General features: G+C 41.4%; 2 protein-coding genes across 2 annotated transcripts in view; one reads left to right on the forward strand and one right to left on the reverse strand.

The window, feature by feature from the left end:
• Positions 1-23,744, forward strand: part of LOC121872008 (4-aminobutyrate aminotransferase, mitochondrial-like) — a 39,066-nt gene extending 15,322 nt beyond the window's left edge. Inside the window, exons 2-11 of the mRNA XM_042374635.1 lie at positions 9,838-9,983; positions 11,147-11,314; positions 15,071-15,151; positions 18,542-18,737; positions 19,154-19,326; positions 19,877-20,014; positions 20,620-20,777; positions 21,372-21,510; positions 21,858-21,987; positions 22,212-23,744. Coding sequence (XP_042230569.1) covers positions 9,838-9,983; positions 11,147-11,314; positions 15,071-15,151; positions 18,542-18,737; positions 19,154-19,326; positions 19,877-20,014; positions 20,620-20,777; positions 21,372-21,510; positions 21,858-21,987; positions 22,212-22,330 — 1,448 coding nt within the window. The 3' untranslated portion in view covers positions 22,331-23,744. The remainder of the gene's footprint in view (positions 1-9,837; positions 9,984-11,146; positions 11,315-15,070; positions 15,152-18,541; positions 18,738-19,153; positions 19,327-19,876; positions 20,015-20,619; positions 20,778-21,371; positions 21,511-21,857; positions 21,988-22,211) is intronic.
• LOC121872005 (intraflagellar transport protein 80 homolog) overlaps positions 1-24,402 on the reverse strand; it is a 94,543-nt gene that overhangs the window by 62,301 nt on the left and 7,840 nt on the right. The window contains exon 2 of the mRNA XM_042374631.1: positions 17,341-17,369. The gene's annotated coding sequence lies outside the window, so the exon portion shown is untranslated. The remainder of the gene's footprint in view (positions 1-17,340; positions 17,370-24,402) is intronic.

The following is a 24,402-nucleotide window of genomic DNA, read 5'->3' on the forward strand; positions in this document are numbered from 1 at the left end:
TGCCCCTGACCTGTGACCTGCCTGACACCTGCCTTCCCTCGCCACACTGGCCTGTAACCTGCCCTCGCCACACTGACCTGTAACCTGCCTTCCTCCCACCACACTGGCCTGTAACCTGCCTCACCACTGGCCTGTAACCTGCCTTCCTCACCACACTGGCCTGTAACCTGCCTTCCCTCACCACACTGGCCTGTAACCTGCCTTCCTGCCTCTGCACACAATTCTAGAAGCCACGTCCGCCTCCCCCACCACCACCCTTCCTGCAGCACCAACCTTAAAATCAATAACCTGCAGCCACCCCCCCCCACCACCCCTCCCCCGGAGGAAAAAAATCCCCCAACAGTAATTTTCAAAACACCGTTAACAACACCTTTAAGTAATCAAGACTCAGAAAATTCTCTTCTCTTTCAAACAAAAGCTCCTGAACTTCTTTTTCCACTCAACACCAACACCCTTTGTAATATAACAATCTACTCCCAACCCAGATTAATATAATATAACCTCACCCTGTCTACTCTAAGCCCGCATAATCTAACTCAATCTTAATCCAACCCAACGTAACCTAACTTAACCAAACCTAAAGCTTTGTATTCTGGAGTTTACAAGATATTTTCAAACTTCTTTTTCCACTCGACAATGGACGAGTTAACGGTTCTGGGCAAACACAAGAAATACACTCTGCCACGTTCGTAGAGTGATACGGTATATACAATTTGTAATAAAAGTTTTAAGTCCTGCTATTATAGTCGAGATAAGTTTATTTCTCTAGAAACAGGGCCGACATTTGCAATGACGTACCTAGTTTCAAACACCGCTGGGCTGCAGTCGTAGGTGGTAGAAAGGATGTGCTGCAAAGAGCAGCTTCAAACATGGGTTGGATGGATATATGAGCAATAGGGGTTGGGTGTAAATGGGACTGCCCAGTATGGTCCGTCACGTGACTTTTTAGCAACTTTAACCCTTATTTTTGACACTTTTTGGTCCAATTTATTGAAAAATATCATTATCATAGTGAATTTAAGCCTTTTCTTTACCCATTGACCACCATCTTACGTAAAAATTCCGACGGAAGATATTTGGAGAGAGCATTCCTTCTCTCGTGTTATATTGACTTACAGCAGCTCAGTACCCAAGTCAATAGACACCTTATGAGGTTTAGGAATTACGAGTACACGTCCGTTGTAAGCAGTGTCTCCAGCCTCTGAGGTGGGCCGCTCGCTGTATAGTGTACGTCCACTGTATGAAAGAAAGAAGAGGAAAGGAAAGAGGTAGAAGACGGGGAAAAGGAAAGAAGCGGAAGAAAGGGAAGTGAAAGAGACAAGAAAATGGAAGGAAGAGAGACATAAGGGAAGGGAAAGAGACAGAAGAAGAAAAGGACGAGATATGTTGAGACAGAGATAGATCCCTGGCTGATACAACACACCCGTGACCGTCCAACCTACGAATTGTGTACATCTTGTCAAGCTAAGAGTCGCCTGTTCCAAATTCACTTACAAATTCGTACGATTTACGTGATTAGTCCCCAAAACATTACGGGTTAAAGCTTCATTTACTGAATCTTAGGCACTACGAAGGTCTGTTGAGAGGACCTAATAGCCTAGTATAAGAAAACAATCAACAGGGCCTGACTAAAATTTGGCAATGATACCCCAGTTTATGATATCAATATATAAGGATGAACTAGTACCAACTGACGTCTTGCTCAACCAGCAGGTCGTCGCTGGCGGAGACATGGAAGGGCAAACAGGCGTTGGTAGCAGCACTGGATTTTGGTTTTCTCCTGTACTGTACAGGTGATAAGATATGTAGTGACAATGATCAATCAATATTAAAAATGAAATAGTATCAAGGGTAAACAAGGGGTGAAGAGGGACGAGTGGCGGGTGACTGGACGGGAGGGACGTGGTGCCGGAGATACAGTACTACTCGGGAAGGGGAAACAGTCACTAGGAAATAGCAGAGTAGAGGCATACAGTCATTACAAGCGGCAGATAGTTGGTGGGACAGACAGGAAGGTGCAGGACCAGGTCCAGCAACACAGCACGGCAGCCGTGGCCCCGCCTGGCAACGCACCTTTAATACAACTCACTAACCAGGCGCCCCAGTGTGAACTTAATTCCCGCAGTGTTTCAGCTCATGCATCCAGCCAGACATTCTCGGCCATGGGCGTGACTTAGCGTGGTGCTGCTGCTGCTCCACACTCCCGTGGAAAGACACTTTCCGTATCTACCTTTAATACCGCGCTTAGTCATATACCCCTGTTCCAATGACACCCCCCCCCCCCCATGACAGCATAGTGTCATGGCAATGCAATTAAACATACCCCATGAGTTCCTTTATGGACATGACCATACACTGTGGTTTGCATTAGAAACAGACTATCTACCCCGATAACTTTTCCTGGATTTATCAAGGACACGTCCATATCTAGCCGGACCAAAATAAATGGCAGGTGGTAATAGTGCTGCAGTGTCTTGTTGGCCCTCGCCATCCTGAGGAAAACTTGTTGACAACTGCCAGATGCTTCTGGGGCGCCTGGTAACAACACGGGGCTCACTTAGCCTTATGTTGATACTGAAATTGAGGACTTAGGAATGCTTGCGTCTGTCCGTGTGTGGGTTAGATTGCTCCAACAAATTGCTTTGGACTTTAACCAAACCTGAGATAAAAATACTTTACTATCAATCTTGTTTGTTTCTAAATATAAGCTACACGATCTGCTGAAGTGTACTTTACTTGAAGGACCAATACAGATGATATCACTTTGGTATAGTTATAAAAACCCAATGTATTTTATTTTTGCTGAAGATATCGGTAACTGTGTACAGGGAACATATCGGAGCCTCCACGCTGTAAACTTACCACTGAAACATTAATACAATAACTACAATAAAGGGGAGGAATTAACAGTGCCGGATTTAGACCTGTGGAAGCCCATGGGCAGCCTCTTTGTGGAGACCCCCCCTCATTATAACTACCCAAGAGGGTGTGAGGTGGCGAGTGAAGCGAGCCTAAACATCTGGGAGTTCCGGGGGACGCTGTAAGCCCCCCGGGAAATTTTTGAAATTTGAACACTTCTTTGGAGAATTTTGAAGCCATATGCAGTTATATTGAGGAAATTAGAACATTGAGAAATTTTTAATTAACTGTATATTTATTGATAATGTACAAATTCCCAACACACACACACACACACACAAAAGTGAGACATAACTGGAGTCATTCATGTGGTTTCAAGTCGACCAGCCCTGATATGTGGAGGCTCTCAGATTGTGGAGGCCCCTGGGTAGCTGCCCACTTTGCCCACTCCTGAATCCGGCCCTGGGAATTACACGGGACTTAAGGCAGGAGTTGGGGGGTAATACTATTGTCATTTGGGGGAATGTTGAACTTGTCGTCTGATTGTACAAAATTGCTTTTCAGTTAAGTAAAGTAAGGAGATAATATTTTTTAATGGACCACAGGATAATAAAGGTATATTAATGAGATATATACAAATTCTAGCGATATATTATTTTTCGTTGGTAATTTAAAAGATGAAAAACATTTGCCCGTCAGAGGCCCCATGGATGATGGATAACTATACAAACGGCCGTAATGTAATGGACACATACAGTACACACTGCACATGTTAAACCTGCAGCCAGGGAGTGCACGGGTAGCTGCAGTATAACGAGACCTTGTTTAAAATAATAGACGCCATGATCCCACACCGCAGGGAACAGTGTGAGGATACACTATTGAGCCTGTTAGCAGGTTTTACATGGACTTTTTTGCCGCGTTTCATCCTTCAATCATTCCCTCCTTCTCCTTCACATCTTCCTTTTGTTTCACACAGCCATAACAAAGATGGAACAACGAATGAATCATACACTCACATTACCACTCAACCAGATCCAAGATTCTCAAAAATTCTTCCGCGAAATTCCCCTTTTAAACTAGAAGAACGCCTCGCCTCAGTTACCACACAAAGGTGGGGCCACGTGACATCAAAACTGTAACAGCACTTAATTATAACTTATCTCTTCTCTCGTCACTGCCTTAAGAGGAAAAAAATAAGTTGCGAATCTTCGAGAATGGAAATCCAGACCTTCCCCCCAAACCAGGAATCACACACTAAAACGCCTGATAATTTAGTTTAATGATCTGACCTCAAGCACGGGGACGGGGGGAGGGGCATAGTGCAATTATAATATAGTCTGTAATTAGTGGTCGTTCATGTAATTAGGGTAACATGCTATCCTTGTTCTTAGTAATTTAGCAGTTGACCTAACCACCACTCCTTTATGTTAATAATGCCACATCAGCCTCATGTGCTACCGGGGAGGCTACTTATGCTACTACGACTGTTACCACCACCAGTACTCTGCTACTACAACTACAACTTTCTTCCAACACTACTACTACAGCTACTAATACTACTATTTCCACTTTCAATGTTAGTTTTAATATTCACCATCACCACTACTACATACACTATAACCAATACACCTGTTACTTTACACTACAGGTATTTCTGCTGCTGCCAAGAATGCTAGCGAAGTACTGCGCTTGTTTGTACACAACACCCGAGTCAGTGTCTACGTCGGCAGTACAACTGGACATCGGAATTAATTACAGTGTTGGTACTTGTTATAACATTCACCAGGGGGCCCTTACAGCTGTTCTCTTTTCAAAGGGTCAGAGGGTGCACAATAAACTAGTCCCCGTCCTGAATGCGTGGTGAGAAGTCTAATTCCGACATGGAGTGAGGTGCCGAGTTGTTCAACCGGTGGTGGTAGTGTTATAGCTTGGCGCCGGACTTTATTCATATGTTTACAAACAAGTTTTAACAGAAAAGTTTCCCAAACGTCAGCAGATAATGACAGACGGGTTTAGTTAACATTTCCACTGGATCAATATGTGAAGCTGAGAAATATTTTAGTGATTCCATTACGACACCTCAAGTGACAGGTCACAGCCCATCAGTAGGGAGAAACATTCTGTTCCCATCAGCCCCTCTCCCCGTCTTCTACAGGGAACACCACACAAGATGAGAATCAGTCAATTACTTGCTCCTGTTCTTCAGAGATATACCTTTTATAATACGCGTCAACCAATTCTAAATATGAAGATGTTTCTGCTTCCCCTGTTACTGTTGTGTCTGTACTGTTGTTATCATTACTGTGTGTGACGGAAAATCTTTAAAACACACAAAAATATCCACACTGAGAGGGTAAAATTCTGGGTCACCAACACCTCAGAGTATATGATCTACGTGACCTCCACTATAAACATTAATCTGTATGTTCACTGTATGCTCACCTTTCTCTAATGAAAGCTTTTGTTAAACCACCAATGTATGTAATAAGTCATTTATGTCCAATGTATATTTTCAGCCTTCTGGCTGCAGAACCTTTTCAATAAACCGTTAATTATTATTATTATTATTATTATTATTTTGTACTGCACTTGTCTCTCATAACTGTGGTCGTAGGTTCAAATCCCCAAAGTAGGATGTGACGTTTTCTTCGGGTACTCCGGTTTCCTCTTGTAAACTATACTAACACTGGGCAAGGAAGGTCGTAATAAAGAACAGATTGATCGCCAGCATAGGCAGTAAGCTGATAAAAATATAAAAATAATTTGTTGACGCCGATCATTGGGGGGTTAAAACAAAAACTGTTCTGCGCTTTATGCTCGCCTACTAAACGTAGCGGTATTCTAAAAGGTTGATCTGTTGTTATGCCAGTGAATGAAGTGAGGCGAGAAAAGTTATAGTAAGGTTCTTGGAGCGGGTGTAGGGCTGCGAGAGTGATCATCAACTATGTTTCCTACCTTGGATAATAGAGTTAAACATTTGACTTTCTGCCTTGACATACAGACGGACGAACGGTAAGCTGTCTTACCGACTGTTCCTCTCACTTGTTGACCAATAAAGATATTCGTCAACATTGAAATAAAGACTCCTTGAATGAGCCACATATGCCCCTGGATAACCACATACTACTAACTGACGCTGATACACCACACTAAAGCTTGTTCGGGTACATTCTGAAGCTGAAAATATTCTGTAACTGATAAGGGTGAAAGTTCAAGAAAGGATACACCGTCTCAGCTGCGGGTGAGAGGGCAAGATAATAGTCGTGGAGGAAGAGAGAGGTGAGGCATGTGAGGAGGAGATAGTGGCCAGTGTGTGTCCACCATTATAAGCTGAGGTGACGGCCACTCCACCACACATGCACTCCACCCTAGCCTTCATCACCCCCCCCCCCTCCTCCCCCACACACACTTTCTGGCATTACCCAACCTCCTCCCCACACACACTTTCTGGCATTACCCACCCTCCTCCTCCACACACTTTCTGGCATTACCCACCCTCCTCCCCCACACACACATTTGATGAAACATAACAATAAACGCGTGAATGCAGTAAAAGAGGACGAATACTGTTGACATAGTCCCACATTAAGACAAGATGCTGGTAGACGTCGAGCTGAAACACACAAACACACACACACACTAGGAAAATACTGTAGTGAGTACTTGGTAATCCTTGAGTTTACTGCATTGTCTTGTTATCAATAGAAAACAATATCGCTAAATGATTTAAAGCGTAATAATTACTCCAAGCAGTAATTTAGAACAATTAGTTTGGTCCTACTAACAGCTAGTTAATCACTGTATTTGTTGTATTCTGGAATTAGTATTGTTTTTTATTTGTAGTAAATATATTACATTATTCTTCTATAGTTTAGTTCTGAACAATTCATTTGGGCGCTCTGTTTACTTTTGTTACTATGCACGATGTATTATCACCTGTGTGTGGCGAGTTATACATGAACACCTGTTGTGGGATGTACAGTATACCCGTGTGTGGCAACGACGAGGTACACGCACCCATTTTAATTGTGAATGAAAATTTTTAATTCAGGAGTCACCTTGGCAGCTGAGGCCTTCAATACCGGGGTAGTGAGGGGCTATCATGGTAATGCATAAATAAAAAAATGACTGTGATAACAGAACTGTTATACCAATGTTAAGTTCTTATGTTTATAGTTCTGTGTCGGGCTGTAAAGGGCCAATTGCAAGAATAGTCGTTGGGTGTACGACGCCATTCACGATGACCTTCTTGCCCTGGTCTTTTTTCAGCAATATCGCCTTTAACATATGGAATTCTGCACTTTTCGAAGCTTTGGAGGAGTCTCGAAACAAGTTTCCTGGTGGGAATTATTAGCTAGTGCTGTACTCAAAATATTGAAGCTTCGAGATCTCTCCTGAGCTTCAAAATGGTGGTATAACTGAAACAAGATCAGGGCAAGAAGGTCATCGTAAATGGCGTCGTACACCCAACGACTGTTCTTGCAATTGGCCCACAATGTGTGTAAGTCATGCACACAGATACAACACAGGGATGGTAAACACCATACCTGTACACACTTGCGTCAACGTTGACCTCACAAAGGCTTTTAACTCGATTTCCTTCCAGTTCACACTGGTGTTTGTGTGTGAGTAAGGACTGTGAACCCTTCGAATATCCTGCCGGAGGATGTTGTGAAGGCACCAAAATTGTCGCATGTTCAAATGGATTATATGGCCAGTGATACATGACCAGACGCCCGACTAGCAACAGCACCAACCAGAGTGCGTGTGTGTACACACATTAAAAGTAGAATTATTTTTCTTCAATACAGTTATACTGCCAGACTGGGGTCACTAAATCTAAGGGGATAACTTAACTCTAATCTTAATTTCTAAGGGTCGCTGCCACCAGACCCCCTCTGGTCAGTATGTAGCTCGTTAGGTAGCGGGCAGAGTGGACTAGGCATTGGGTTAGGTTTTCCATTGACCAGATCGATAAGGGTAAAGAAGGGTGAAACCATAACATGTCTTAATTGATTTATTCCTTATAAAACATACTGGTAAAAAAACATATACATGAATTGGCCTTCCTCAGAAGAACAACGGAATTTTGGTTACCCAGCTGGGCCCCAGACTCCTACATTACTGGCGGGTCATCCACCCACTTATTGCATAACAATCGGTGAACGCCGTATCTCGGTCGTTCCTTCTTACAATATCCCTTAACACATCAGACTGTTCCACTGGTGTGGATTGTAGCACCGTCGGTTATCATACATAGCAGCACCATCTCAACACACCTGTTAGACTCCATACCTGCAAGTATGTGACTCCTTGTGACTTTTAGGTATACACAACGGGCCCCTCGTTCGCACACCGCCCTCGGTGGGTAAAGACGAGGGCTTCACCTAGAGACATACCAGCACTATTTCTACGCCTGGTATTATAGGTCGCTCCAAGTGACGACCGCAGTTTCTCACGGTCTCCTTAGTTGTGACTATTCATGTGGAGTGGTGCGCTGGGAATCCACCGGTTCACAGTGGACTGGTATAGCGTGGAGTAATCCCCACCTGGTGTGACGCTCAAGTGGACAATGGCGGCCGGGCGGCAAGATACTCCGATCACATGGCACCTGTGGTGACGGCAGAACGGGAAGGTCTAAGGCCGGCGTGCCGCCGCTCCCCGTCACATAGGCCTACAGTTTCCAAGCCTTAAGTTTCCCTTTTGTTTCTCAGGGTTCTCACCTTAACACTTTTCGCTATATTGTCACTCATGTCTTATAAACACATATTTTAATCCTAAATTACACACTAAGGTAAGGTCTTGGTTTGCTAGTGCTTGGGTAAATGCCTGGGATTATAATATCAACGTGGCAACTGAGGCGGGTACATGACGCGCCTTAAAACAAAGGCTGAATGTTCATGGCGGGGGTGTATCAACTTCACTTAAAACTGTAATGAGAGATCCTCCTCTCACACATTGCACTATTTGAACACAGACATAAGATTCTCTGATCACTGTACCTGTCGTGGGTATATGTCACGTGAGGATACGAGGTGTATTAAGTTCATACCGAAGCATATAAGATATTTCCTTTCAAGTATAGTTTCTAGATCACTGTCAACACCTCACATAGTTCTGATACATTTATCCTTTTTCCAGATCATTGTTCTCATGTATTTTCATATGATATCTGTTGGAGTTATGTTCGCTACACGCTCACAGACGTAAATAGTAGGACCTTCAAACCCTGATCCACACTTAGTCTTACAGTACACTCGTCCGGCTCAACTGGACTTTAACATTCATCTTATGCCTACCCTGAGTGATCCTTAATGCTATGAATACATACACTTGATATGATATAACTATACCTGGGTACAATACAACACATGGTCTAGGAACCTTGAGTAGGTGAGTTGTCCTTTCTCAATGTTTCCCGTTTTCTGAGGTTCTACAAGCGCGGTGCATTTGAATGTTATGTAGCGTAATATGAATTAAATGGGATTTTTAGGGATGACAATGATGTGTGCAGTAAACAGTATACCACTTCCACACACATATACTAAGTCAAACACTTGAAATACCGAGCAAAGTGAGCATAAACAAGGTCGGTCTCTCTCTCTCTCTGGCTAGAAGTACAGTACACACTTGACGAAATATAGACTTAATACAGGTACTGTGGGTATATAAGTTTGTGTACTTACTCATAAGAGAATTAAAGGCCCCCTTTCCACACCCTGACTACTGTACAATATATGCAGGGTTACTTCTACAGCCTGAACAAACTCTTAAGAGAACCTCCTGAACACTGTACAAGCACCTTTTAAACTGTGTACCAGGCTCTAAGTCTGTTGAACATTTAGCATCTTGTAGACTAAAGAACAACTTGAGTCTCGACCCTTTACAGAATAAAGGGGTGTTACTTCATTAATTTGAACTTTTGGGTTGACAGATTTGTTAAAAACAAATAGTAACCATTACTTTACTTTACAGGCAGTGTGCGGAGTCAGCAGACAGAACCCAAGGTGACCTCTAGCCGGCCCTTGATTGCAAATGAGCCAGAGAGTCCCAAAATCCTAACCAACACCATCCCTGGGCCTGTTTCCATCCAGAAGCTCCACCAGCTCTCACAGATACAGGTGTGCAGGGGTAAGGGAGAGAAGGGGTAAGTGTGGGGGAGTGGTGGATGGGGGTTCAAAGTAAGGTTATGAGTTATGGGGTGTTGAGTGTAAAAGATGGATTGAGGTTAGGTAGAGAAAAAAGGAGGGTAGGGTGAAGTTAGAAATAGGGCAGGGACAAGACTGGTAATTTAATGAAGGCGTGATGATGTAGGTGGAAAAGTGTAAAGACGGGGATGGTGGTAAGACAGCGAATGAAGCATAGTACATGTGGGAGGACAGGGTATGGGTGGTGAGGTTAAGGATACAGGAGCAAATGAGGATGTGGGAAATTAAGAAGTTAGAGAAGAATTTACAAGGCATAAGACGTGGGATAAGAGGAGTGTTACACTGGCAACAGAACAAATACTTATAGTACAGTATGTGGCTCACACTGTCACATTTCCTGAATCTAGATTTCCTTCGTTATGACTTACAGCTCTTCAAAGTACTGTTGGCAGGCACTTAGAATTCAGTACTTCATTTTACCTTCTGCTTCTTATTGTTTATAATGTACTGTCTAATCAATTTAACTCCCAGACTCCCCTAGTTGGCCACTTGTTAATCCCTCTCCCCACACCTCCTCCCTGGCAACTCAGTCGCTGAATCCACCCTTACCACTAGACTGGAATTATTATTATAAAGTCATCTGACGATAATTTTTCTAACACTCAAACTTCCACTCAGGCATACTTAAAATATGGCTGTGAATATAACTAGAATTTGGTCAAACTCCAAAACAAAAACGAATAACTGATTGCTGGGAGAAACTAAACAGAGGCTCACAGATATCTTTAGTTATCTGGTGTCATTAATATAAGTATTTATCAATAAAAAGATGTATCACGATGTATCATCATGATAATGCCCTTCAGGCTAATCTTAATAGAATCTGGATATACTGTATCACAAAATTAATAAATACTGTACTGTAATTGCAATACAGTACAGTACTTCATAATCACCAAGAAGATTATTAGCTGCTGAAGCACATCTTATAGTCTAGTTCACATGGCTTCCTTGCACTATACAATAGCAGAGTTACCCAGGGCTTACTGATGTGTTATTCAGTGCAGCATTAAGGTTGTGGAGCCGGGGCCTGGCCACCAGCCCAGGCTTGACACGTCACGCTTCACTACTGACAGGAATCGGGAGCCGTTCAGCTGTTTGTGGACTATGATCGTAGTCTGGGCAACTATTTGGTGGATGTGGATGGCAACATTCTGCTTGATGTGTACACCCAAATCTCCTCACTGCCTCTTGGGTACAGCCACCCAGACCTTCTGAAGCTTCTTGACAATCCCCAAAACATTGTAAGTTCTGGTTATGTTTGTGATGTGCTGCTGTATTTAATTAGCTTGCAACCGCTCTCTTGGTTGGTGATTGGTACTGTACAGCAAATTCAATTAACAGCACTGCAGAATGATAACATTTAGCATCCCATTGTAAATTTCAGACCTGTGGATGTTTGTTACATTTAATTTAATACCCTGTATATAACTGTGTGCTGCATTTTATTCAGTAAAGTAGTATTGGAAATTTGTTAACCTGATTCCTTAAAAAAAAAAATTATGGCATACAGTACATACTTTTTATCTTAACATGACAATTAGTATACAGTATACAAAACAATACAATACAGTACAGTACAGTAATTCTGAGCTCCTTCATGGCTATGCTTGTTACTTATATTATGAGTCCGGTAAATTTCTTACTTTCAAAACTGTGCGCAATAAAGGGGGGAATATTTAAACTAAGTACAGTACTGTACTGTATAATATTCATGAGTACTTGTATTGTTTCTGAGAATATCTGATTAGTTGGACATGTAATGTACTTGTACTGTATCTTGATACTAACTTGCTGCAACACGTCAAGGAACACCCTTATACAGTACAGTATAGAACAGTAAAAGTGACTTTGATGATGAAATTGTTATTATCACAACTTTATTTCATAAATGATACCAATAATGGAGGAATCCAATCTTCTATCAGTACAGTACAGTATTGATCAGGCAACTTCTCACCGGCCCACTCAGTGTAAAGTTAAGGTGATCATTTGCTGGTCACTTTCACACTTCTTCATACGTACTGATCATATTAACACACGTTTATAGACAAGCATGCAGGACACCCCTATGCATACTGCTCATAGATAAACTGACTTGATCATTGTTGTTTGTCAGTATTGTACAGTACTGTGTAAAGAAACAAGCTGATACAGTACTGTACATGTAAACCGGTATATTTTAAATACTGTTTAAGCCAAAATTATAATTACAATGAACTTGCAAACATTATGCACATACAGTACAGTACAGTCAACCCTCACATTACGCGGTTAATGTAACCCGGAGGGTACCGCGGAAAGTGAGGAACGCGTAAAGTGAACAACATAACATATGGGATTAATTGAAATGGAGTCCAGGCCGATCCCCAAACTCCACTTTTTGACGACACATAACCATGTTGCAGTAAAAATTTTATCTTAACTTTATGATGGTATGAAAAAACAAGTAATATAGAAGAGGTTAGGTTAGGAAAGATAAAGGTTAACATAGGAAAAATAAAGGTAAGGTTAGAAAACTAAAAATTATGTGGAACACTTACGGTAGTAGAAGAGATGGGTCGGCATACGGGGATGGAGGCTGGTTCCGAGGCAGAGGGCAGATTACTGGCCCTCAGGTGAATCACCATTACTAGGTGAATCATCATCACTGTCACTTACAGTTGTCAGGGCTTCCCTGACAAATCCCTCAAAGTCAACTTCACTGTCACTATCACTGGCTTGGGCTGGCTGTGGTGGGTTGCGGGTGAAGAAATCTGTTATGCTTTGCTGACGGCTGGCGTTGATGTTGTCGTGATACACCTTGATGTACGGCTCCATAGCCTGCACCAGCCGGTTATGGAAGACTTCATAGCGGTCATCGTCATTGTCGCGGGAAAGGAAGGACTTCATCTTCTCTGCACACTCCATGGCACCCTTAATATCACTATGACTTAAATTGTGTTCTTCGGAGACTGCCGCACCTTCTTCCTCCTCTTCACTGACGTGTTCTTCTTCCAACATCTCGTCGGCAGTCACTTCAGGATTTCTGATCACCTCCAGGATGTCGTCGTTGGTGGTCTCGGAGAAGCCTGGAACTGTAACAGTCTGCGCAGCTTCTCTGGCAAGGTCCACTGCTACTGTAACATTCTGAACCTCACCAGTCACAGATTGACTCCTCCTCTCACCTGGTATTCCATGCAACACATGTCTCCATGCGTGACGAATTGTAGCAATAGACAGCTGATCCCATGACTCCACCAAGATGTCCACAGCTTTCTTGATGTTAAATACTCTCCAGAATTGTTTGAAAAGTATTTTTTGCTGTTCTAACTGTTGATCCTCATCTTCGTCGCTCTTGCTATCGGTGGTGGTGTCACTCAGGTTACGCAACTCTTCCCTGGTGTTGGTGTAGTCGTTCAGGAGCTGGAATTTTTTTGTTGAGAATGCAGCTTTCACATTGCAAATCAACTCCTGGTCCATGGGCTGTAATATAGACGTAGTGTTGGGAGGAAGGAAGACCACTTTTACGTTGGGGTGACGATCTAACAGTAGGGGCGAGTGTCCTGGTGCGTTGTCCAGCAGCAACAAAATATTAAATGGGACATTCTGTCGCTCACAGAATTTCTTTACATCGGGAACAAAACAGTCATCAAACCAGGAGAGGGACAGTGTAGAGAACATCCATGCCTTACGTGCTGTCAGCCAGTGGACATTTAGCTTGGTCATGTCCATGCTCTTGTAGGCGTGCGGCTTGCGGGCTGTGTGGATCACCGATAACTTGAGCTTACAGGTACCGGAGGCATTGGTGGTAAACAGGACGGTGATGCGTTCCTTCTGCATTTTCCGGCCCCGAATCCTGCTGGCATTCTTCACAACGAAGGACTTGGAAGGTAGTTTTTTCCAGAAAAGACCAGATTCGTCCATGTTAAACACCTGGTCGTCACTGTACTGTCCTTCCTCCATAATCTCACGTAAAAACGGAGGAAATTCCCGAGCCGCAGCACGATCAGCACTCGCTTCTTCACCACCAATGTTTATATTGGTGATCTTGTTCCGGATCTTAAACCTCTGTAACCACCCAGAGGAAGCATTAAAGGGTTTGGGCTCTGAAGTTCCCATCTTTCGTGCCACTGCCATGTACAGTTCACGTGCGTAGTCCTTCACAGAGCGCGTGTCGACCGCCATGTTCCGTCGCGCCTGACGCACCAAGTACCTCACAAGTAATTTTTCTGTCTTGAGAAGCACCTGGTTGTGAAAATACTTGATCATAGAAGCACCTGTAGACTTTGTGATCTTCATGTGCTCCTTTATCTTGGCTGAATCCTTCTTTATAGTCCGGATCGTAGATTCGTTCACGCCATGCTGGCGCGCCAAATCAACCTGCCTTGTTCCTTTCTCCAACTCTTGGATGATGCTATACTTCACCTCGTAGCTTAAGGAACGTCGTGTCTTCTTTGGTTTAGTGCCGCTGGGTCCAGGTAAGGAAAGGTTTCTCTCTGGGGGTGGTGGTCCGGCGGAAGCCATTTTACGGAACAATGGATGCGCGTTTACACGGAGTGGCCTGGAGGTATGAAACTGCCGTGGCTAGGTCAAGCGTCGTCTCTCCTCCCTCCCTCCCTCCCCCGGGTGGACACGTCATAATACTTTAAGCCAATTGCAGCTAGCAGCAGAGGGGGGGTAGGGATGCATGGCCAATCACAGGTCTGATACGTCATATGACGTCAGTGATAACGCAACAAAGACACACACTGCGCAACCTTACCGCGCCGCTTGCCCAAGCGGAGGGAGGAGGAGGGAGAGGCAGGCAGGCGGGCGGGTGGGTGGCGCGTGGGGCAAATCTAAAAATAGCGTCGCGCCGGACACTCTCCGCGTAATGTGAGCACGTGAGGTTCTGGCAAGGCACCGCGTTAACGGTGAACCGCGGAATGCGGGACCGCGTAATGTGAGGGTTGACTGTATATATATTTTGGGGTTTAATCTGAAGTTGTCTTTTATATTGACTTGATTTTCCATTACAGAAAGCCTTCATCAACCGTCCAGCTCTAGGCTCCTTCCCAGGCACAGATTGGATAAATCGTCTGAATAATTCCCTCATCCAGGTGAGCAAATTGTCATTCTCCCACTTTCTTATCAGTACAGGACAGTAGTACTCTTTGGTTCCACCATGTCGGAAGATGTACTGATAATTTCTGTTTAATCCTCGTTAACTACCAGGTAGCTATAATTTGCAATAATGAACTGTGCTGTCTCCTCAAAGATTATAAACTAATGTACTCAAAACTTATATGAAAATTTAACTACAGTACAGTAGATTAAAGCAAATATTAATTTAAACTTTGACACATTCAAATAATTGCGCTCTTCTATTAAAAAGTTTCAAAAGTACTGTATGAACGTAAATTTAAGTTTCTGACAGGGTCTGAGAAGCATGTTGCCTGTCAGAGACAAATGTATCAACTTATTGGCATAGCAATCCTAACAAGTCTGCTGGCACTTACAGATTCAGATATGTTTTCTTAAGATGGGAAGGTTCCCTAGCTTCTCTTTCTCTTGTCTTGTACAGTTAGGCTTCAATAAATACCCAGTATACAGTATATAAATGGACAGAATTTTACTAAGATACTGCATGTTAAAAATTTTCTTACCTCGATTCTAACCAAGCAGGTGACTGGGTTTACCTTTCATGGGGAAGAAGTAAGCCTCCAACCCACAATGTAAACAGAGTACAGTACATACAGTATTACTCATGTACGTATATCCTCAGATTTGTGATAGGGTTACATTCCTGAAAACCCTTGTATAAATCACGAGCCTTTTAACATGGGTTTCATGGGGATACATTCTTGGCCTGTCCAACACAGACATATAACGCAAAAAAAAAATGATCCTACACTAATTAAATAAATACAAAAAAATTAAACAAACCTCGCCACTTTAATAAAAAAAGCCTGGTCGTCATCACACATCCACTCTAAGGCTAAGGGATCTCTTGTTAATGGAGCAGTGACACCAATGGCTCCAACAGAAGGTTTGTTTTTTTCAAAGTTACAGAGTAACACTGATCACTTCACAGTCACCAAAATGGCAAAATCCAAACGATAAAGTTTTCCTCTCACCAATAACGGCAAAATATCACAGCGATCACAAGATTAAGCAATTTTTAATAACAATAATGTGTGTTACAAGAGCGAGGGCAGATGTGATCACTTTGAAACAAAGCAAGGGACTGTAGTTAGCAAGTAAAGGGAAATAGGCGCTTTCCCAATGTTTACATCAGGGGTTCTCAACCAGGGGGGAATTTCCCCCCTCAGGTTTTCAGGGGGGGGGGGGAAACTGATATTAATATGGAAAAAATAAAGGATTTTCAGTATTATATGCATATTATTTGTAATGCACTTTTTGAGGCAGACAATCTTGGAAAGGAGAGGGAGTGACATTCTGACATATGGTGAAAGGGGTGCATGGGGCAAACAAGGTTGAGAACCACTGGTTTACATTCTGTGTCAGCGAGGTCAGCCTACTATCGTTAATGTGGATTTTACCTAACGTATCGCAAGAGGGTGTTAAAACCTAATTACTTTTAACAAAGATTATCATAAAAAATACAAAAACTTGATTTTAACCTCCCACATGCACCCTTAATCATATTGGAACACTCACTATCTCTTAATGGCCTTCTAACTACAGTACAGTACAGTATTTGTAAGCACAGTAGTTATTGAATCTCACATTAGTCTACCAACTTAAGGATGAAAAAAATTGCTTAGAAGTTACATTGACAGGAAATTGTTTTACAGCAAAGGGGATTAGATGTATTGTACAGCATGCCCTTCAAATTCGCAGGGATTAGGTTCTCAAAATAGCCGTGAATCGCCAAACACATACAAATAAATAATAATGGGAAAATCCTCTCGCAAATAATCTTTAACAAATTTATTAAAAATGCGAGTCTACCCTCAAGTCTACTCCGTGCTTTATTAATAACAAAGCACGGTAGTAGACTTGAGGGCAGACTGTCACATTTTTAATAAATTTGTTTGATTGTATATACAATACAGGTAAAGGAAATTACTGTCTCTAGAACGAATGGCTCCCTGTCCTGACCTTGAAAATGCCAGCAACTTTAAAACTACCAGCAGACATTATTGGGTATATCCAGGGTGTCATCCGCGAATAATAGAGGACCACGAAATAAAAATCCGCGAATTATCCGGGCGTACTGTATCTCAATACTGTACCAGATTCTTGATATAAGAAAGAAAAAGAGGAGACCCTTTGTCTTACTTACTGTTTAGATGCTGGTGAACTGCAGATAGTCTGAAATTAAGAAAAAAAAATTTTTGGATTACTACATATATTTTTTTAAGCAAAAGTGATGCTGGGTGAAAAATAGATGTTTGTTGCAATCAGACACACGCACCAAGGTGCATACAGGATAAATAATTTTAAAACGTGTATCGCTGAACAAACCACAGAAAAGAGTTTGGATTTGTGCTTAATAATGTTCACACTATTAGACTGGATAGCAAGTATCTTGTGGGGTTCTGGTTGTTTGGTTCACACTCAGGATGGAATGGAGAAAGGAAACTCACAATGTGCTCTCTATATACATGTTGTATTGGATGTACAATGCAGCTTGGTGCTGGGAAGGCAGCATGGTTACAAGCGTGATGTAGAGAGAGCTGGTTGGTGAGGACGCTCAGAGAAGGACAGCTTGTGGGTCGCCATGCTCGCCAGCGGGAGAAAGGACCGCCAGGCAGGCGGAGGAGCGAGGGAAGGCCGCCAGGCAGCGGCGGAGGAGGAGGTGGTGTTGCTGGCTGCGGCTGTAGGTAGAAAGAGAGAGATCACCACGAGGACAGGTCTTAAATAGCGGGGGTAGGCGTGGCTTAGCAGTTGACCCCCGCTCCGTGATGTATGGCGGCGCTGGTTGACCTAGACCATGAGGCATACACTGGGGAATTGGTGGGGTCGGCTAGGCAGCGACAAACAGCGTTTGTAGGGGAGAATTCCACTACAATCTGCACCTCATATATGTACAGACATCTTGACTGTCTTGAAAGGAGTCATGCTTGTCTCCTAATACACATTAGACAGTAGGATTAGCATGAGGCCTAATAATAGTTACTGTACTTACAGTAACTGAAAACCAAAGACAAAACTAAACTTGCCCATAATTTCATGATATACAGTACAGTACTGTATTTCCATTCTAACAATGTGCTGTAATTGATTTCCTTTAGTCAGTTTTGTTTTTAATTAGATATGTGGCATTTTTGGTGTCTTCTTTAGTGCCTCACCACCATAAATACTGTAGTAAAAATTATAAGATTTCAGTAACAGATGCAAAATCATTTTCTTTCAAATTTAAACTACAGTACAGTATTAGTTTCCACTGTTCCACTTTCATTATATTTTCAGCTTAAGATGATACTTTAGTAAACAAGAACTTTTTTACTGTTATCAATTGAGTTTGTGTAAATGTGTTGCAGATAGCTCCAAAAGGTCTGAGCAATGTGTGCACCATGGCTTGTGGCTCCTGTAGCAACGAGAATGCCTACAAAGCCATCTATATATGGTACCGCAACAAAGAACGAGGCACCACTGACTTCACCCAGGAAGAATTAGACAGCTGCATGATAAATCAAGCACCAGGATGTCCCTCATACTCACTCTTGTCATTCCAAGGTAAGAAACATAACAATCACTTTGAACACTGTGGAAGATATAGAAGTTGTTATCACTTATTTTAAATTTTTCTAATAACAGAGGAGTACAGTAGACTAAGGAGCACAGTGGTCGAGTGGATACAGCACTTGCCTACGGTTCCAGGGTTTGGTGGTTCGATTTCTGGGTGCCCCCAGTTCACCCAGCTGTAAATGGGTACCTAAGTTTACAACTTGGGGAAGTGAAGGCGGTCGAATGCAGTACCGGCCATGCTGCTTCTTTGTGCACTGAAGGCTTAGTTTATAGTGTGCTGTATCCACACTGTACCCACTTTTACTTTCACAGTAGACTTCCCTAATATGTAAATCATTTGCAACATCACACAGCCATGCTGAAACATCAGAATTATTTCTAGTATGCATGTATTTCCATAACAGGAGCTTTCCATGGGAGAACAATGGGATGCCTAGCCACCACCCACTCCAAATCTATTCATAAGATTGACATTCCATCATTGGACTGGCCCTTTGCGAGGTTCCCCCAGTATCTGTACCCACTGGAGGAGCACCAGAGAGAGAACCAAGAGGAGGACAAGAAATGTCTCGAGGAAGTGAGTCCATTTGTCTAGTGCAACACTACCTCCTTTTACCTGTATATACGTACTTGATCAGCATCGTCACTGTTTTACAGCCATTTTCCATACTTTTCAGGGTTAGCATAATAACATCGGCACATTACACATTTGTACAAATTAAGTGTCATGTATCTCTAGTTTTTAGGTATTTAAAGATGTTACACTTTAAATTTTCCCAACTAGCTGAACACCTCGCCTAACCAAATACTTGCACAGTACTGCACCAAGTGAGTGCCTCCACTTATGCCTTTAAATGTTGTAATGCACCTCTCTCTCCTATTAAGTGTTTTTGTAATTGTCAAAATATTTGCCAATCATTTTCAAATGCTATTTTCTCTAAGAACTAATTTTATATATATTTCATCAAACTGTCAGATGCTTCAAACAAACAATATCTTATAACTCATGTGAGAGAAAGATGCCAAGAGAACAACAACATTTAAAATAATGAGTAAGTTGTGTTAATAAATCTTTAATAAAAATAATGCCATCTATTAAACCAGTATCATATTAACATCCATTTTAGGCTGAGGATCTTATCCACAAATACAATAAAATGGGAAAGCCAGTGGCAGGCATTGTGGTTGAACCCATCCAGGCCGAGGGTGGAGACAATCACGCCTCACCAGAGTTCTTCAGGGAGCTACAGCAAATTGCAAAGCGGGTATGTTAATGATATGGAGGTAGCACAAAGCTATATATTGTATAGCTGAACTAGTCAGTAGTGCATAGGTAGCCAGGAGGGCATGTAGTGGCAGGTGTGAGGGAAAAGTGCCTGGGCTAGTGGTAGCCACTAAACTGTAGTGTGTCCCCCCTCAGGTGGCCACTAAACTTTAGTATTCAGTGATTATTATATCATGAAATAAATATATTACCAGAATTAAGTAAGATAACTCAGGAAGCTTGAATTTATTTAAAATTTATACATGCAGTATCAGTGAAAGACCAGCAACAAAAATATTACAGTATGAGTAAATTCCCTTAACCCTTTAGAGAGCAAAGTATCCCTTATGTATTCTATTCTGGCTAATGCCAGATGATTTTATTCAGCTGAGGGGAGGCCCTGCCCACTAAAGGGTTAATACAGTAATTATGTAATATAGTACAGAAGACATGGTAAACACAAAAAAATAAGTTCCGTAAATTGCTTCAGTCTGACAAATGCAGAAATTCAAATATTGATGAAACAGGACCAATGTTTGTGAATTTTTGAACGACTGTATGCTTAACTACAGTTAGGATACTGAGTGCAATTTCTTCATTTTATAGACTGGTGCAGCACTACTCATAGATGAGGTTCAGACTGGTGGTGGCCCCACTGGCAAGATTTGGTGCCATGAACACTTTGACTTCCCAGAAGCTCCAGATATTGTCACTTTCAGTAAAAAGATGATGACAGGTGGATATTACCTCAAGGAAGAATTCAGGTAAAATTCTTAGAAGAGACAACTCCTTTCAGAAAATGGCAGAGAGAGAAAGAGAGAGACAGACAGATAGACTGTATACAGTATGTGGCAATATTTCTGCATAAAAAAAAATCCTCATCAGCAATAGTTATTGGTTATAAATAATTAAACACCCAAATGCTAACATAACCTAACTTAACCTAACCCTTCTAAATAGCATTAGGGTGTTCCTTCATCATGTTCAATCTTAACATGATCCTACCTTTTGTTAAAATTTCACTTAATTGGTACGGATGTTTGGAGTAAAAGAATATGGAGATGATGGCATGAGTAGGACTAGCCATAGAAGATGTAGAATAATGAGGGAATACATTGAACATGGGTATATCAAAGTAACCCACAACAACAATACACAAAAAAGTGGAAGAAAACACATTAGACTGATAAATCTACCGTAATGATATGAATACTGTACAGTGCAGTAATCATTTACAAAACTAAAATGTAGGGTGATGCTGTACATGTTAGGGAAAGATACTCCTAAGTACAATACTTTGAGAATGAAAAAAGTGAGTTGTAATAATAATCTATTTACTTCCTTCTCTTCCTTGTCAGGCCACGTCAAGCTTATCGCATTTACAATACTTGGATGGGTGATCCCTCCAAAATCATCATGCTTGAGGAAGTTATCCAGGTTATCAACCGTGACAGACTTTTGGAGAATGTAAAAGAAACAGGAGCAGTTCTCATGAAGGTGAGTAGCAAAAAATTAGTAAAAAGAGTGTACTGTATAAGTCAAAAGGTGTGAGAGAGAGAAAGAGGAACAAGATGAGAGTGGGATGGACATTCATAAAGCAGTGGTATTATGAATGATTAGAAAGCACAGTATTGAGTGGCTTTAGGGGATGTACTTGCTACTGATGGGTAATGTTGGGTTTTACTAAAACAATGAAGAGATAAACCAGATGGATATCTTAGGGCTTTTATGCTGCTCTTCCGAGAGGCATTTTGTTGAATGTCACCTCTTCTGCTTGAAGTCCAGTATGAGTGAATCACATTAGTCATGGGTGTAATTTCCATTTCTATTTTTCCTTACTTCAGGGTATCCAAGGACTAGAGCAGCGGTTCCCCGGACACATTAACTCAGTCCGTGGTCGAGGGACTTTCATTGCCTTCAATGGCTCAGATGCAGCCAAGCGTGATTCAATCATTAGTAAACTCAAGCTGCTAGGTAAGTAGGTGACGCTGTAGTTAACTAATTTGTGTAAAGAGACTTAAGTTATCTTATAATACAATACTAAATGTAGTGTTGCTCTTGAGTTTCCTAAATACTGTACCTACCTTGTGTGATTTATGGCTTGTAGTGTACTAGATATTTCATGAAATAAGTTAGTGAAGGGTTTAGGAATTACTGTACATCATTTCAGCGTCTCCTTAATTTTTGCCCTCTTGCAGGTATTCACGCAGGAGGTTGTGGGACCCAGACAGTCCGTATGCGTCCTGCACTTATCTTCCAACCTCATCATGCTCACATCTTCCTAGACAAGCTGGAGACCACCCTCTCTGGGATGTAAATATATTTTGTATATAAATTGATAAGATTATAAAATGGAACATTTGATTACAGACAATGTCCAGGGAGAGTAAGGATATCAAATATTTTAATAAGAATATCAAATCCTTCAATTCTTATTTTTATAAGATATTTTCATTAAGTTGTCTTATTAAGGTCAAAACATGGGTGAACATATGGTATTATTCTTTTCCACGAATGTACAAAGTTTTAGCTCCAGAAATTTCAGGCCAGGTCGTATTGGCCTATGGGCATTTTTTAATTACCTACATAATCTAAAATTACCTCAGCTTTGCCAGAGTAAACACCCCTATATTCGGGGCTAAAGCATTTGTCCATTGTTTAATGTACAACACAACATAAGAGGTTCAACTTCTATAAAGTCAAATAAAGTACACTAAAGCCCTACAAATGATATAGTCTCATTACCTTCTCTTATGTGGTCATATCCAGAGGACAAAGTTGGCAAGATACTGTTTTTGGAATGTGTGTACAGTGTATGTGTAAGTAAGACATTTATTGTGTGTTCATAAACCTATAAATCAGTGTTATGTTAACAATGAATCTCTGAACTGCCCCTTAAATACATGTACAGTACTAGTCTGGGGTTTAGAGATAGCATGACACTGATTTTCAGGTTCATACATACACCGTGAATGTCTTCTTTGTATAATGTACTGTACATACACACACAAGTTCCAAAAAAGTACTGTATTGTATTACAACAACTCTGAACCCCAGATAACCCCTTAACATGAGGACAAGAAACTGGAGAATTTAACGCTTAAAACAGTTCATATGACAATATGTGTACAGTACATGAAAAAAATTTTGAGGTACAGTATCTTCCAGCAGCTTTCATCTTTAATGTATCAATGTTACATTGTTTTAGAAGCATTATATCCTGTATAATGGACAAGTCAAAATGTACCAAGTGCCCTTGCTTTTTGTATCGTGCTTTTCTGCACTCTCTCTTCTTTCTGAACATCAGAAGACGATTCTAATTACCTAATTTACATTACTTAACAATTTAAGTAACACACACATAAGTACTTTACATATTTCTCATGCCGTCTCTTAAGTATGCACATTCTCCCATCAAAAGCATCTAAGACAAATTTTTAGAGTACTGTAAGTACCGGGTACTGTAATTTTTTTAGAATACCCCATATGTTGAAAGCTAAAATACATTTAATAATAAACACAAATGCTTAGTCTCACCTTTGGTGACCATTCACTCCATAGTGAGCTTATTAATGTTTAGCAAATGGAAAGTATAAGACTTAAGCTGCTGGAAAACATCCTCTTTGACTCATTTAAATTAGAAGTAACTACAGGTACCCTTTTATTATCTTTGTATAGTTTAAACAGCTGAGAGAAGATGTAAAGAATGTCATTATAAATTTATTTCAAGATTTTCTTATTTTTAATGATGTAACAGATATGCAACATCTGCTTCCAGTATTAACCAATAAATGTACGTAGAAAGTTTTATTCAGTATTGAGCACAAGCTTGATGCCCTCTGCTAGGCTGCTCCTGTTAATGCTTGGATTGCCATGGGGGTTAAGACAATCCCCTAAATGTCTACAAGGAATTGAACTTATGATCACCCACTCCTCCCTGTTGTTAATATCTTTAATAAAAGCTTCTTTAAGTCCAGTCTTGACAAACATTGGCTCATGCTCAGTTATTACCATGAGTCTGCGCATGTACAGTACAGTACAGCTACTGGATGGTTAGGATGTGAACTAATCAAAATCTGCTCAGACTAAACACATTCATTGTCCTAGAGCTCTGGATACCTTTGGCTGATTTTTTCCCTTAAGGTTTCAAGATAATACCAAAGAACTTTACGGTGCAGGAGAATTAATGGTTTCAGTCCATACCCTTCTTATGCAGATAGGAACATTTCTGTAGGGCAAATGAGTCCTTAGTCCTCAGAGTAATGATAGTACCACTCCCCCCTCACTTAATAGCTGGCTATTATTAACCGGAACCACCTGGCAAAGGCTATCAAGTTAGAAATGGAAAATTTACCCGAATATTCTATTTTCTAACTGTGCCCATAACAA

This window comes from Homarus americanus, unplaced genomic scaffold, assembly GCF_018991925.1.
Source record: "Homarus americanus isolate GMGI-L3 unplaced genomic scaffold, GMGI_Hamer_2.0 scaffold51476, whole genome shotgun sequence".
NCBI classification, from domain to species: domain Eukaryota; kingdom Metazoa; phylum Arthropoda; class Malacostraca; order Decapoda; family Nephropidae; genus Homarus; species Homarus americanus.